Consider the following 15012-nt stretch of genomic DNA (forward strand, 5'->3'; position numbering starts at 1 on the left):
CTAGCTGAGGTAGTATTTATTTAAATTTGTTATAGCCGCCCACTCCAGTAGACTCTGAGCAATTTTTGAAAGCATCAGGATGGGGGTGGCCAAATTACAGTAACAACACTATGGTATAAAAAAATCAGTATGTTTATTGTAACTTGATACAACAACCTGATTACTATCTGAATATGGGTTATTGTACTTTACAGAAATTGTTCATCAAGAGCTGACACAATCATTGGATAACTGTTTTTTTCAGCCTGTACACATGGGAGCTAGTTTTGCTCTTTCTTTCTGCCTGAATTCCAGAAGAAGGTGATACATACCTGGAGAGGTGAAAGCAAAGAACAGTGGAATGGGGCATCCAGGTGAGTTCCTGAACTAGTTATCAGTCACGGGAGTTGCTTTCAGGCTTTTGTCTGGGCCCTCATAGGGAAAACCAGTATAAAGGAAAGAAGATCTTACCAACTCTTGTGACACAGTGATAGATAGATAGATACACTGCATGTGTATTTGGGGGGTGGGAGAAGAAGAGGAACAACCGATATGAGTTTCTGGTGGCTCCCTTAAAGGTTGCATCACTCTTTTGCAGTACATTTAGGTCTCCTTTGTCATCTTGCACCTCATAACTGGTTTTGTAGTTTGCTATATTAAATTTTAACTTGCTGAGAGAACTGATGGAAACACACATGCACTTGCATTTTTCAAATACTGCAGCTTTATTGGAATAAAATAGTCCATGTTGATATTTTTCAGGGAACACAGTAATGGTCAGAGTATGCTTGATGGGGAAGCTTATAAAACATCTCACCCTGTTTCAAACATTCTTTTAGTCCCTTCATATTCTGTGCTTTTATTATTTTCATTATTAGATACTTTCTACCTCTGCATGATGATGATGATGATGATGATGATGATGACGACGACGATAAGCTTCATGAGAAGCAAAGAAGGTGCATGAAATGAAGATGAAACCAGAGTCAGAGAATGAAGCCAGAACTGTCCATTTTCTTCTCATGGTCTTGATGAGAAGAACATCAGACACCAAAGGACCATCTTGCTCTGTCTGTTGACCCAGAGTCTTTTTGTAGCAACTCATGGGCTCTGGCTTTCAGCCCCCTGAACCAAAATGGCTGACCGGCTCCAGTAACTTGCTAATGACGCGATCTTAATTATTTCTCTTTGAAGACCAGAAAGCATAACAATTCCCTTTTCACACTCTAGTAACCACCTGCTCCTCTGGCACCTTACATCAGGAAATAATAGCTATGAACTGCAAGTACAAGCATATGAAATCTGGGCTGAAGGCAGGTTCCATTATCCTATTCTTAACTGTGCAACAGTTTCTTAATGATACCATTTTAATCTTGTGCAATTTAGTAACACAAATTTCTCTCAAAGAAGGGATTTTTACATGTTATTAACATTTTCGCATGTGGAATACTTATCTCAACCAGAAACAGCTTGTAGCAAGGTAAAAATCTATACACAGCATGTTGCAGAACAATGACTCTATTATTATCCCTCCCCAGTGTTAATTTTTAAAAAATTTTGAGCTATATTAAGAAGATTTGAAGACTATGGAAGTGATGCATTGGAACAGGATGGCTTACTTTTTTCATTCTCTGCTCTGCTCCAGACAATTAACTTTGGGGAAAAGGGAAAGCCACATACGATATCAGTTATATCCTGCTTGCCTCTTGAAAGGTTAAATATCAGATGTTTATGTTGTTCCACCCTAAACTGTTTTGGCCAGAGAAGTTTGGAAATGTAATGATATAAGTATCAGTTTTTTTTTTTTTAAAGATTGCAACTGGGGTGGTGACTGATAGAGAACAGAAGACACAAGGTGCACTAGGTCATTTTTGCTAATCAAACTAGTGTAGGTACTGACATTTCTTTATCAGTACATAAACATTCAATTTCACATGCGTTTGGCTTTCCAATTCCAGCTATGGACTTTAGAAAGTTATATCTTAATTTTATAAATTACATAACAGGTCATATATGTTTCAACTTTCCCTATCTTATCAGAGATCTAATTCTCATGTATTAGTGTTTTTTTCCTACTTCAAAACTGAGCTCCCATCTTATACATCTTATATAGTACCTAGACAGACTGTATATACCACAGGATTCAAAATTTACAGCTAGTTTGAGAATGTGATTGTTAAAAGAATGGCAAAAATGAATTTCAAGTGCTTCTTGAAATATGCATGCAGACTGGTTACCGATTCTCATCTTAATTTAGCACAATGCCCCCAGTATATTTTCAGCTCAGGGCATTTAGTGGAAGCTGTTCTATAATTCAATATGCATATAATATTAATATTAAACTATTGGCCTTTTTATAGAGGTTCCCTCCCAAGCAGTCACAAATAGGATTCCCTTCCTGACCAATCAGACAACATATCTCACAAATAAGTTGTCAGATTTGAAACAAATCGAGTACAGTACTTGGAACTTTTGTTTCATAAGGAACAACTGATTACTTTTTGCTTGGAAAGAGAAAATAAGGGAATTAAGGATGGGGATGGGGGTTAAATAATTTGGGTGTGTACACCCACCCACCCAAAGGCCTGTTCTCCAAAACTGATCACGTTACCACTGTTCCCTGCATCTTTTACCTGATCAGTCTGCTGGAGGTCTCCCACTGATGAGGAGGCCCCGCAGTTATTTAGAGCCTCCTCAACTATAAAGACAGTTTTGCCTCATCATTTAAAATATCACCCACCATCTAGAGTAGATGCAAATTACCTGCAAGAACACATCAAAAGCCCATTTATTTCTTCATTAAATGGAATTAAAGGGGGACTGTTTCTGAGCTAACAAAGCAAGCAATATGGTCAAAGTTTGTTGGCTAGTTAATTTTCCACTGTAGCTCTTTCTCAAATGGTTTTAGACAAGCTACCCTCAGCTGGGCACCATTTGACTGTTAGGACCTCCACTTTCTGAATTTCTAAAATAGTGATTTCTCTAAAAAAAAAAAAAAATCCTTGTGAAGTTTCTTTTCAGTAAAGAAATAAACCATAACATTTTTCTTACATATGGTTAGATGTAATGTGTAGTTTAACTGTGAAATGAACTCCTAGGCTACATCAGTTTTACCAGTTCTGGATCCAGCCAGCAGGGGGCAATGGAGCCTTTTATTTACATGTCCCCTCCATTGCCTCAGTTATGAAGAGCCATATTAAATCTTTAAAAACATGTTTTTTAAAACATGGAGCTTAAGGAAACATACATCATACCCAATATCACATGGACTATCTAATTTATAGTATGTTCAACTGATTGGCTCTCCCCAAAATTGCTAAATGTCTTTTCTGTGTAACTAGCTCCACAAACAACATTTGCACACAGGTTAAAATGCAGGACTTAAATATGATTTGAGAAATCTCGGCAGGTTAGCCCAAGTGAGACAAATCATGAACTAAAAAAGCAGAGACTTGGTTCAGAAAGGTGAAACATCCATGTCATGATTTTGAGGACAATTTCAAACACACAGGACTTATACAAAATGAACATAAGGCAACCTGGCTTATACTAAATAAAAACATTTTTCTATTTAGTCCAGTGCTGGCTAGAGTGGAATTTACTAGTAAATGTTTGGATGACTTGAAATATATCAGCATGTACATTTGGCTGCCAACTCTCGATGACAGGAATAGCAAAAATTTGGTCTTTGGATACTGAACGGTACTCTTCTCAACCTGATACCCTCCAGAGGGATAGAATTGTAACTCCCAACATGTCTGGAGACCATCAAGGTGTGGCAAACTGCATCAAAAGCATGTATTCTGTATCTTGAAAATGAATCGTGGTCCTCATTATAATTTTTTAAAAGCAGATTTTAAATGTGGAACTAGTAAGTAAATCATTAGAAAAGATTAAAAGTACTTTTATTTCTGACAGGAAGAATGTTTCAAAATATGACAGTTGTATATTTCAGGAATATGTTGGCTACTAAGAGCATAGGAGATTTGAGTAGAGTTTCAAAACTGATGAGGTTGGATCAAATGGCTTAAAGCTACAATGAAAGTACATGCTTGTAAAATAACTGCAGTCAGAAAGGTAGAATGTACTACACAGCCTTTCTCTAACAGCAGTCTGATCCCACACATAAATGCACAAAAATATGTACTCCAAACAACTGCAAATTCAAAAGTTGAAGTGAAAAATTGGGAATTTTGTTAAGCACTTAGCTACATAACTCAGTGAAATTTACTGCATAATTTGACATTTGGGCATTGGAGAAAATGACTTCCACCAAGATGAATTAGAGCTACATGATCCCTGCTGCTCAATCCCCATGTAGCTAGGGAAGTCATTTATACTACAGGTAATACCTGAGTAATGTAAGTCCTGACTTATGTAAATCTGATATAATGGAGTGGGCACAAGAATGAGAGCCATCATGTTGACATGTGTGTGGCACACAGTCCAATGTGCACAAAATTTAGCTTATGCAAGGGTTCCTGGCGCTGTCAATAGCCAACACTCTTCACCTGTTTTTGTTCCCTCAGGATGGGCTTACCAAAGGAAAACATTCCCCACAGTTTTGGCTAATATTTGATAGATTAATAGTAGATTGCCCAGCTAGTTGGCATCATCTACTTGACTTTGGCTGATCTGGAGAACCTAAGAGGTTGAATTTGTTTAGTATCTGGGTGGAGGACATCCAGAAGATCCCAGGGCTATAGGCTAGAGTGGAACATTGAAAAAGTATCTGAGATAAAGAAATGGGAATCCACTTCTGTACTGTTGTAAGAAAACTACATGGATGTGTTCATGAGTTGAGCTCCTCTTGAAGGAGACTTGAACTTTTAAAGTAATACAGTGCAGTCTAAGTCTCAACATCTTAGGCAAAATCATATTTGACTGATATAAGTCTTTCACTATTAGTCAACACTTTGTTGGTAGGCAACTAGGGCAGCTTGTGATTAAGCTAAACATTATGCACCCTAACTGAGGTTGCTCAAGCAAAGATTTCAGTGCTATCTAGGAATACTGATGGCTATCTAAGGAAAAGGTGACAAAACTCCTGCAGTTGATTTCAATGAATCTACCAAGTCCCACTAGAACTCCACATACCTTTACAGTGGCTGAACTTAGCCATCAGTCAATTACTGCTTTGCCTTTGGAGTCTGAAAAAGACAGAATAAAGTTGTACGACAGTTTTGCTTCCAGAAACATACACGGGTTCTCTTTTCTCAACCTCTTTGTTGCCTACTTCGTTCATCAAATCAACACTGTAGAAGAAAGTTAAATTAAAGGGAGAGCATTTTTGCTCAGAATGTAAGCTCTGAATCCTCCTGTTGTTAACTAATGGTGGCCCTAACATTCATAATTGCTTGGCTCAATATATGTAATTGTCTAGCTCCTGACTCTTGGCTATATTAATGAATGGAGGGTCATGTCTGTCAGATATTCTTCTCCAGCTTAGGATAGTAAGTGAGAGTCTCTGCTCTCCTGATCAACATTCAACAGACCAGGTACTTGAAACCAGCTATTCTGTAGACATGTGCATAAAAAGTTATTTAACATTAACTTCTTATTTATTTTTGAGAAAGTTCCCATTAAATCCTATGGGATTGCCTACTTGTATGGGAGGGCATCTGCCTTTGCTACAACTTCAGTAATACCCAATCCAACTAAAGTTTTCAGTAAATGTAAGCATGCACATGTAGCACCATCCATATCTATGAACCAATTGTATGAGCAAGAAGAACATGTTTCAGAAACAGTGGGGATTCTTTTGGTAGACACTGAGCAAATTCTGAACCAAGGCAAGTGGATTTCAGCTTTTAGTTATAACTACAGGACTTTCAACTGTATTATTAAAAGTTGTGTGACAAGCTAAAGTAAGTGAACAGAGTGAATAGGGAGTACCATTTCCTGGGAAAAGTGAAATTGCCTATGTCATTATTCTGAAGTTTTACTGGGTCTTTTTGCTTGTGAGGAATAGACCCTGCATGATTTCCTTGACGTATAGAAATTCTAGAGTGATTCTGATTCCAAGGGAATCAGTGGCCAATTTTCCAGCACATTTGAAAAACATAGGATAAAGAATGGGCAACATTACTCCCAACTCTACTGCTAAAGCAAGTCACCTCACTTTGCCTAATGTCAGTGACTAAACTCACAAATGATGAGTCTCTTAAAAAACATTCATTTCCCTTGCATTATTGTTTTAGTGAATGGCATTAAGATTCAAAGGTCATTCCTTCCAATGCTCTGCATAATAAAAGGGTACTCAACAAGACAATACTTAAGACACTTTTTCTAAACTGTATGAATGCATGCATATTTGTGTTTATGGTACAATTTAATTTATTGGCATATAATACAGGACTGAGGAGCAGAACTCTGCTTATAAAACAACAGTATGTGGCTGGCTGAAAGGTAGAAAGAGGTTTTCTAATAAATAGGAAAGTGAATGATTGAACTAACATATGCCACCAACAGAGATTGGAAGAGGCCAACGAGGTTCTACCACATATTTTTTGCATTTCTTTTTTTAATATGGATCCTGGGGAGAGCAACATATTGACTATGTAAAAAATTAAACTAGGATGCTTTTGTCTGAAAGTTCTACAGACTTGCATACTTAGCAGTGTAATGGATATAGGTATAAATAAGCTGCAGTCAGAGCTTCCAAACAACAGGGTGAAACAACTGGCTTCAGTTGAATATGGCATCTGAACAGTGCAGCATGACACTGTTAACTCTTGCCCCCAGTCAGTGGACTGGCACTGGCTACAGTATCACCCAGCAAAGAAGCAAAGAGATAATGGTTGACTAAAACGAAACTGCCTTGTAGCTGGGCGTCTAGTAATAATCTCTTTTCAATAGGCCCATCAAATCATCTAGCAAATGTTTGGAATCTTCTCTTGCCTTACTGTTTATTTGATTGCTCTTCTGCCTTCCGGCCCAGAGGAAAGCCATTCTTCTCTTGTAAGACATTCAAAAGAGACTGAGATCAAGGATCCTCCTCTGTCAGTCCCTATCCTAGCAGGGCTTTACTGCTTAATTTCCATTTCATTTTGCTGTTAGTGTGGCCCAGATTACAGTGAATCAAGAGAAATACTATCCACTTACATATCCTCCCATGACCCAGCTGTGGTCATCTGGAAGTTCACTCCTGATTTGATGCCGTTCTCTCCTTAAGGTAAAACTGAGGACAACTCAAACACTTTTGCCTTCCTCTAAGGATGCCAAACAGCCTAATGTTGACAGTCCAGTGATAACCACTGTCTCTAGACTGCAGTTTATTACTATGGAGTGTAAATTGGTCCTCGTTAAAATGCAATTTTCCAAGGCACTATGGGAGATCTTTCTCAGTAAATGTCTTGCTCATTTATTAAGCATCATCCAAGGTCAATCAGGGCAAATGAAAAACACAGGAAATGAAGACAGCACTTCAAAGATTGGCAGCTCCTGCACGGAGAATGTGAGTCCTGTCCTTGGCTGAAGCCTGTGCTGTGCATGTGGGAGCTGAGAAGCAGTCTGTGCAGAGGGTTGCAAAGATTAGAAGAATCCAGCTGCTTAAAACCAGAGCTTAGCAGAGAAGAGGATGTTGGCAGAAGCAAAAGCCAATTCCATGAGAATATTTTAATATTTTCTTTCTTTTGGGGTCGTCATCATCATCATCATCATCATCATCATCATCATCATCATCATCATCATCATCTCAATAGGTTAAATATTCCATTGGGAAGCTTGAGCAATGGTGGGCTAGCTTTTAAAAATTCTCTTACAAAGGCCAGCCTTCTCTAACCTATTATGCTCCAGATGTATTAGGACTACAATTCCCAAAATTTACTGACATAATGGCCAAAGGAACCAGGCTGGGAAAGGCTGGGGTAGACATACTACTGCTCAGACATTAATCAATACCAGTGTAGTAATTTCAGTCTTGGATCAAGACTCTTTTTGCTTGTGTAAGGTGCATTGTCACTCCAGTTCCTTTACAGCATGATCAGATTGCACCGTGTACACTTAGAGGTCTCTGTTAAATTACAGTGTTATATAGCACATGGCATAAGACCGGAAAGTAGTCTTCTCACTTGGACCATCTCAGGAATAATGACAACTGTACATTTTAAGATATTCCCCTTCCCTGTTATTTATGCACTATAAGCATCATATTTTTAAACTGCAATCCTACACCACTGTCCTAGAATAAAACCAATTGAATTTAAAAGGACTTATTTCTGAGTAGAGATGTACAGGATTACAATGATAATAATCTACATTTTGCTCTGTGTTTGATTCAGTCTTACCTTCAGACATTTTGCCAGGATTTCTTGTGACTTTTCCAGTATATATTTATTTATTTAAAAGATCTGCATAGCTGCCCATCTTACATAGCATAAGCCTGGGCAGCTCACAAGCAGTATTTAGACAGATCACATTTGTTCTTTTGATTAGTTTTGCATGACTAATCCATCTGTATAAGGGAGTCCAGGATTCCTCTGCTTGGAATACAGTCCCTAACCTGAACAATTTAATGGATCAAGTAATAAATGCTGAAAAACTAAATAAACATATTTTTTCTGCCCATAGGTCCTTATGTTCCACCTCCCTTCAATTGGCCATCAACATGTCCTTGACATGCTCACAAGGAAGGAATGGGTATAGTGACATCTTCTATACCCTCAACACCTGGATAGATTTAAGTACAGTATCTGCATTAAAGGGAATAAATGGGCCAATCTTTCATGAATTGACTTTTTTAAAGCATGTGTTGTGGGTTATTACCATATCTATAGATTGTGTTCACACAACACATTTAATCGGGTCAGGCAAGCAACATGCCAAGTGGGGTGTGAATTCATGTCATAACATGGCATGTAAACTTGGACCCTTTGACTGAATTGTTGTACAAACCCATAAAATGGATTAATTTAGCATGTTGTGTAAATGCAGTCATAATGCAATTATGTATACCTTGCCTATATCACATATAAAGACTCTGTATTTAATTGGGTTATACTCTTGTCTCCTCCAACATATGTCTCAGTGAAAATAACAGCACTGCAGGTTTCTATGATACTTTTGTGATAGATGGATGCTATTTACAATCATTTTCTTCACTCATTGCTGAAAAGCAGTGATGCATCTTACTTTGAGGAAGGAAAGACTGTCTTGTGGAATAACTATATCACAATAGTGAAGGGTCATTAAATAATACTACATTCAACTGCAGACTTTCTTTAAGATGGCTTTAAGATATCTACATATTGCCTAGATATGTATCAGTTATACATCTAGACAATTTGTACGACTTCAATAGATCAGTGTGTATGTATGTGTGTGTATGTATGTATATATGTGTATATATATTTAATCCATACGCACAGACACAAAATAACAGAATATCTGACAACCATTAAGCTATAAATAATAAATGATTAATTATTTACAAATAATTTGATTCCTAATGATTTGTCAATTTATTTGAGGTCTGCACTGAAATATTCAAATAGATCTGAGCTGGTACCTCCCATGCTTTCTAGGGATCAGTTATTCCTCTGGAAACCTGGAGAAAGGTGTCACTAGCTTTCAGGGTAAAGCAGAATTAGCATTTTTGATGGGATTACTTTTAAAATGGCGATATTCATGGTATTTTGATCAATGAGACCACCATCTTTCCCTCCTCCCCAAACCTTTGGGGAAGAACTCTATGCTGTGGCAAAGCCCTGTTCTCATGCGACATTCTGTCCTAAGTTAGGGCTGCAAAAATCCAGGAGACCCTGAGAGGACTGGAAAGATATCCAAAAAATTTCAACACTTAGTTGCTGTCCAGTGGCTGTCTGGATTTCTGCAGCAGAATGTTCGTATTTTCTGCATATCTTTTCTACCATCTCAAGGTCTCCTGGATTTTTACAGCCAGGTTCCTAATTAGAAAAGGAATGTGTCAGACTGTTAGCTGCTACTTGAAGCAGCTGTGAAAGGTTTCCCCCACCTTGCCGCAAAAACACTAGCAAAGACAAGAACAACAACAAAAAATCTCCGTTTTTAGAGAATATTTTCATCTCACTCCCTTGAAATGCTGAAAAGTTTTCTGGGCTGAATTAGCCAGCACAATTCAAAATGAGCTGTTCTGATCCTAATGTTGGGTTTTATGCCCAACTGGCATTCTCCTGCAGAAGCGAGGCAGCTTCACTGTTATGCTAGTTCATGCCATGCCTTGTCTTGGCAATCTGGACAATGACCTGAAATCTTCCATTTTAACCTTCATGCTTCAGACAAGTCAAGGCCCCAGAAACAGCAGCCCTCACTAAGAAAACCTGCTCCTTCCATACCACAGAAAGAAAAGAGCAACAAAAACAAGAAGGATATTGGGAAATGAGGCTCCCTGAGACTTCTTGATGATTAAAAGGCTGATATTTCATTGATAGATACCTGAGCCAGTGCTAGCTCATGCCCTCCAAGAGAACTTAGTATATCTCCTTTGCAAAAATAGGCACTTCATTAGTCCGTTACAATTCTCACACAGATGGACACTTAAATCAGGAAGCTGCTGCAGAAATAGGACAGATAGAAGGAAGCCAGCAGCTCAGGATCTGCATTTTGTTCTTTTTTCCCCTCCCCAATTTCTCACTCCTAATCTTCCAAACACCAGCTGTCCCCTTTTGCAATAAACTTCTCTAAATTCACAAAGTAACTCACATCTCAGTATTATTTTTAGCTTGCTTAGACTAAAAGACAATATGGCCTTTCATCGTGCAACCCTCTATAGCTGCATTCCTGGGAGTAAACCTGGAGACTTACTCCCAGGAAAATGAATAGAGGGTTGCAGTCCCAAGCTGCTTGCTGAGAATACACAGGTGGCCCAGAATAAGTGCCAGCACCAAGAGTTATGTTGCATCTTCCCTTTTGGAAGCTCATTCTCTTTTTGAGCCCAGATGGAATGACTTTTGTAGCACGCTTAATGCTCAGATACTGACAATACCCCATTATATAGATGACCCATCTTTGTCAGATCACAGGCTCAGTGGAACTTTTCCATTAAAAAAGGACCTACTGGTCTAAGCCTGGGTTCAGAAACCTGAGGAACTATGGAAACCTGGGGAGATGGTGGAATTGGTGGGCTAGGCTAATTTGTGAAGTTGGAGGCTGGAGAGATCTCTGTCCCATGTTACTTGTGATGAGTTTCCCAGTGGCCACGCTGTGCCTCCCAGTTACCTAACTCTGCCTTTAGATTCTGCTGACGGTTGGCAGAAGTTAATGTTTCAGTTTGATAAGGAGAACATTCCCAGGACTTGACCTCAATGGCTTCAGCATGCTGAAAACAGAAGGAAGGCTGAGGCCATTTCCATCTTTTAGAGGGAACTATCAATATCAATCATGGAAAGGATTTTGGAGATTATTATTAAGGGAGACCACTTTTGCTATCCATTCTCTACTATTTTTCTTTTAGTGAGAGATATGTATCATGGATAGCTTTTCACAATGAATAATCTAAAACTTTATATCTCTGGACTGGTGGGAATGATAAACTCATCTTGCCTTCTGCGAGGAAGAAACTATGTAATCAGATCAAAATTAATATGAGAACTTTATACAAATCAGAATCTGGGTTAGCATTAGCTATCCTTCATCCTGTTAGCATGTTTGTAAACCCAGAGAACACAGACAGACCCACAGAAACATCACCACACACTCTCCCAATGCACTGCTTGCTCTCTTCTACCTTCCTCCAGTCCACTATAGGGCTAACAATATGCTCAGGCAACCAGAAATTTAATCTACCTATAGGTATATGGTCTTTATGTCCAAACAAAAAGCTATATTGTTTTTATTGATAGGAATTTTGAAGCAGCTGGAAGCAGCACTTAGCGAGTATTTGAACTGCTAGATCAGCTTTCCCCAGCCTAATGCTCTCAAAACAAGTTGGACTGCAAATGCTAGAATTCTCAGCCAGCTGAAAATTCTGAGAGCTGTAGTCCAGCATATCTGGTAGCAAGTTGGTGCGGAAGACTGTGGATGGAGGAAAAATATATGCTGCTTAAAATCTTAGGGACCAAGTAAGGTTTATGCAGAGCATGTCATTGCTGTAATAACTTCTGCCTACTAGGTAGACCAGTTCTTCCTTGTATAATTGAGAGCTGGCCTCAATGATCTTGCAGGCTCAGGACTGCCAAGTGCAAGTGTGCTTTCCTGAGAAAACATTCCTCTCACAGTGGTAATGTGGTGTCCCTGAAAACAGTGTTTTTTCCCTCTCTCTTTCTGCATTGACTGAAATCTAAGTGCAGGTAGTCCTTGTTTACCAACTGCCTCATACAGCAACTGTTTGCAGTTATGACAGTGATGAAAAAGTAACTTTGTAATCAATCCTCGCATTTACGGCCTTCGCATGTCTGTAAAGCAAAGGAAAGCTGAAGTAAGATTGAAAGCACAGTCATGGTTTCACTTAGTGACCACTTCACTTCACAACCAAATTACCAGTCCCAATTGTGGTAGCTAAACAAGGACCAGCTGTATTTTCTTTTTCAAAACTAAAACAGTCTGCCTATCCCAGCTCCTTTATGTAGAGCCAGTTTTATTTTCTGCTTCCATTTGTCTATCGCCTCATTGTGCAGCTGCAATACAGCTAGTCAATCCTTCAGTAGCAAATCAAGCACCATGGTATCAGCATCCTTGATTAATAATATGCCAAGGATAAGTACCACAACTGACAAGGAATATTGCAATTTCAGATGTCATAAGGGTGCATCTGTATGATTCCCCTTGTAGTTAAAAAAAAGTGGGGCTGTAAGGGCTGAACTACAAAAAGGAAATGGGAAATAGATAAATTAGCAGCAGCAGCAGCAGCAGCAACGACAACAACAACAAAAGGTGGAGGAAATCCTTGCCTTAAGGCTTCTGAAGCTCTTGCTTTGATACTAACTGACTGCAATGTCACTACTCAGCTTCTTTACTTTGGTCCTCAAACAAGGAGCCTTTTCTTTTAGTCTCTGTGCTGTATTGACAATCTGTCTCTGGGATGGTAGAAAAAAATAGTTACTAAAGGAGAGAAGTGAGCAGCCTGAAAAAGGAGAAAAGAAGTGGGTAGGTGAGGGATGCCAACAGCTGATCCTGCAGCTTATGTTTGCCCTAGATTTCTCCATTCATCTCCATAATCCACAAAAGGTTTGTTTCTTTGCTTTGCTGAGCTGAAGTTGGGGGCGGATGGGCCAAGGCAAATTGTAGATGGACAAGGAAATACATGAGCGTCTTAAAAATGGATATGAAGACTCAGAAGTACATGCAAGTGAGGACAAGGTTCTGTGGTCATCAGAGGCGAGTGGGAGAAGTATGAGGTGGCGCTGCAGTAGACAGGTTGTAGGCAAAACCGGTAAGGGAGAAGTCTTAACACAGAGATTCCAAAGGATAGCACTGTGTACGCTAGAATATCTTCTAAACTGTGGTTCTGCAGCCAAGAAGGTAACAGTTCTGGTAGAAATTTGTGCTTTAATATATTTTGTTTTTGTTTTAAACAAAAGTTCCTACTTCCCTGAGGAAGTCTTGTCCACTGTTCTTAAAGAAACATGCCTTTCCCCCTTCCATTGATCCTTTTAAATATCATTCTCATCCTCAGCATTGCCTTTCATTCTTTGTTTCCATTTCTTCTTTCCATTGCTTCCTCCCTCTTCCTTTTCTTTGTTTTTTTTTTGTCTCTTCTTTATTTATATGTATCTTGTTTTTAGACAGTATGACTTCCTCCAGGAATCCTTCAGGTTCTTAGCTGGATCCCCTTTGCGTGGTCATGCATGTTAGTCTTTGGTAACATATGGACACTTTGGTGTGTCAGTGAGGAGGGGGAGAAAGAGAAGCAGAGGGTGACCAAGTAGGAAAGGAGGAGGAATGTCTCAGACAACAGGAGCATTCACTTGCTATCATCTGAGCAGCACATAAAGAAAGAAAAGTAGCGGCTCACAGAGAGAAGAAGTGTGTCGGGGGACAGCAGAATTTCCTGGAAGGGCAACTGCTGTAGGGAAAGAAAGAGAAAAGTTATGTCATGAAAATTATCAGTGGTTTGCAAAACAAATTACTGTGGAATGAAATGATCTAAGAAGGAAAGGAATTCCAAGAATATACCAACCCAAACAAAAGAATTGGATGCACTGAAAACTGAAATAGCATGAGAACAAAAGTACAATTAGAATCTTAAACAGCTAGTTCTACTGTGCAAGCTGAATGTTTCAGAAACTAACTTGTTTTTAGAGGCTACTGTACCTGCACAACCAAAACCAATTTCTTGCCTTATTAGGCTTGCAAAATAAAACAGCGATTTTGAGATTTTGTCTTTCCTTCAGTTTTTGTATAAAGACAAACCCAGACTTTGAAGAATAGAGCAGATGTAAAAAAAGTGTCCAAGGACAATGTTCAATGAACTAATGTAGGAAGCTTCCTCATGCTGAGCCAGATTAATAATTCTACTCTATTCTGCTTTGGTCATATAACACCTGTATAACCACACTTTAAGAAGGATTCAGAGACAGTGGATCAGTGGAGGGTAACAAAGATGATCAGAGGACTAGAAACTAAACCCTATAAAGAAAGATGGAAGGTATGTTTGGCCTTGAGAAAAGATATTTGAGAGGGGATGTGATTGCACTCTTCAAATGCCTGAAAAGATGTCACGTAGAAAAACATCAGGATCTGATCTCTCTCATTCCAGGTGCAGTACGGAAAATAAAGGGTGACCCGACACGAAGACAGATTCCAGTAAAACATTAGAAAAAGAATTCTTAACATTTAGTTCAGTTTGACAGTGGAAGGAATTATTCAGAATGGGAGTAAGCTCCCCTTTTTTGGATGTGTTCAAACAGAAGCTAGACAGCCATCTTTCTGGAATGGTTTAATTTGAAATTCCTGCACTGAGCAGAGGTTGGATTTGATGGTCCCTTCCAAATCAATGATTCTGTGATTTGTTCAATCGCTCAACACTGTCTATTTCAGTTGATGGAGACTTTCTAGGATCTAATGCAGAAAAAGGACTTTCCTATCATCTGCTACCTGATCCTATTTTTGTTTTGT

The 15012-nt window shown here is 38.8% G+C and overlaps 1 protein-coding gene across 20 annotated transcripts in view; it reads right to left on the minus strand.

The window, feature by feature from the left end:
- Window positions 1-15012, minus strand: part of MDGA1 (MAM domain containing glycosylphosphatidylinositol anchor 1) — a 337350-nt gene that overhangs the window by 46260 nt on the left and 276078 nt on the right. For 2 of the 20 annotated variants that reach the window (XR_015796959.1, XM_088145355.1), the window contains exon 17: window positions 5077-5129. The exons of 9 other annotated variants lie outside the window; for them this stretch is intronic. Coding sequence is in view for 9 of the 11 variants with exons in the window: in XM_088145355.1 (XP_088001481.1) it covers window positions 5101-5129 (29 nt within the window). In the remaining 2 variants the exon portion in view is untranslated. Of the gene's footprint in view, window positions 1-30; window positions 13961-15012 lie in introns of those variants that run through there. 9 more of the 20 variants (XM_088145317.1, XM_088145323.1, XM_025164694.2 and 6 more) reach the window with 9 other exon arrangements.

The sequence above is a fragment of the Python bivittatus genome, unplaced genomic scaffold, assembly GCF_059951505.1.
Source record: "Python bivittatus isolate LINGU-HERP-01145 unplaced genomic scaffold, Pbiv_v1 ctg000020_np1212, whole genome shotgun sequence".
Lineage (NCBI taxonomy): Eukaryota > Metazoa > Chordata > Lepidosauria > Squamata > Pythonidae > Python > Python bivittatus.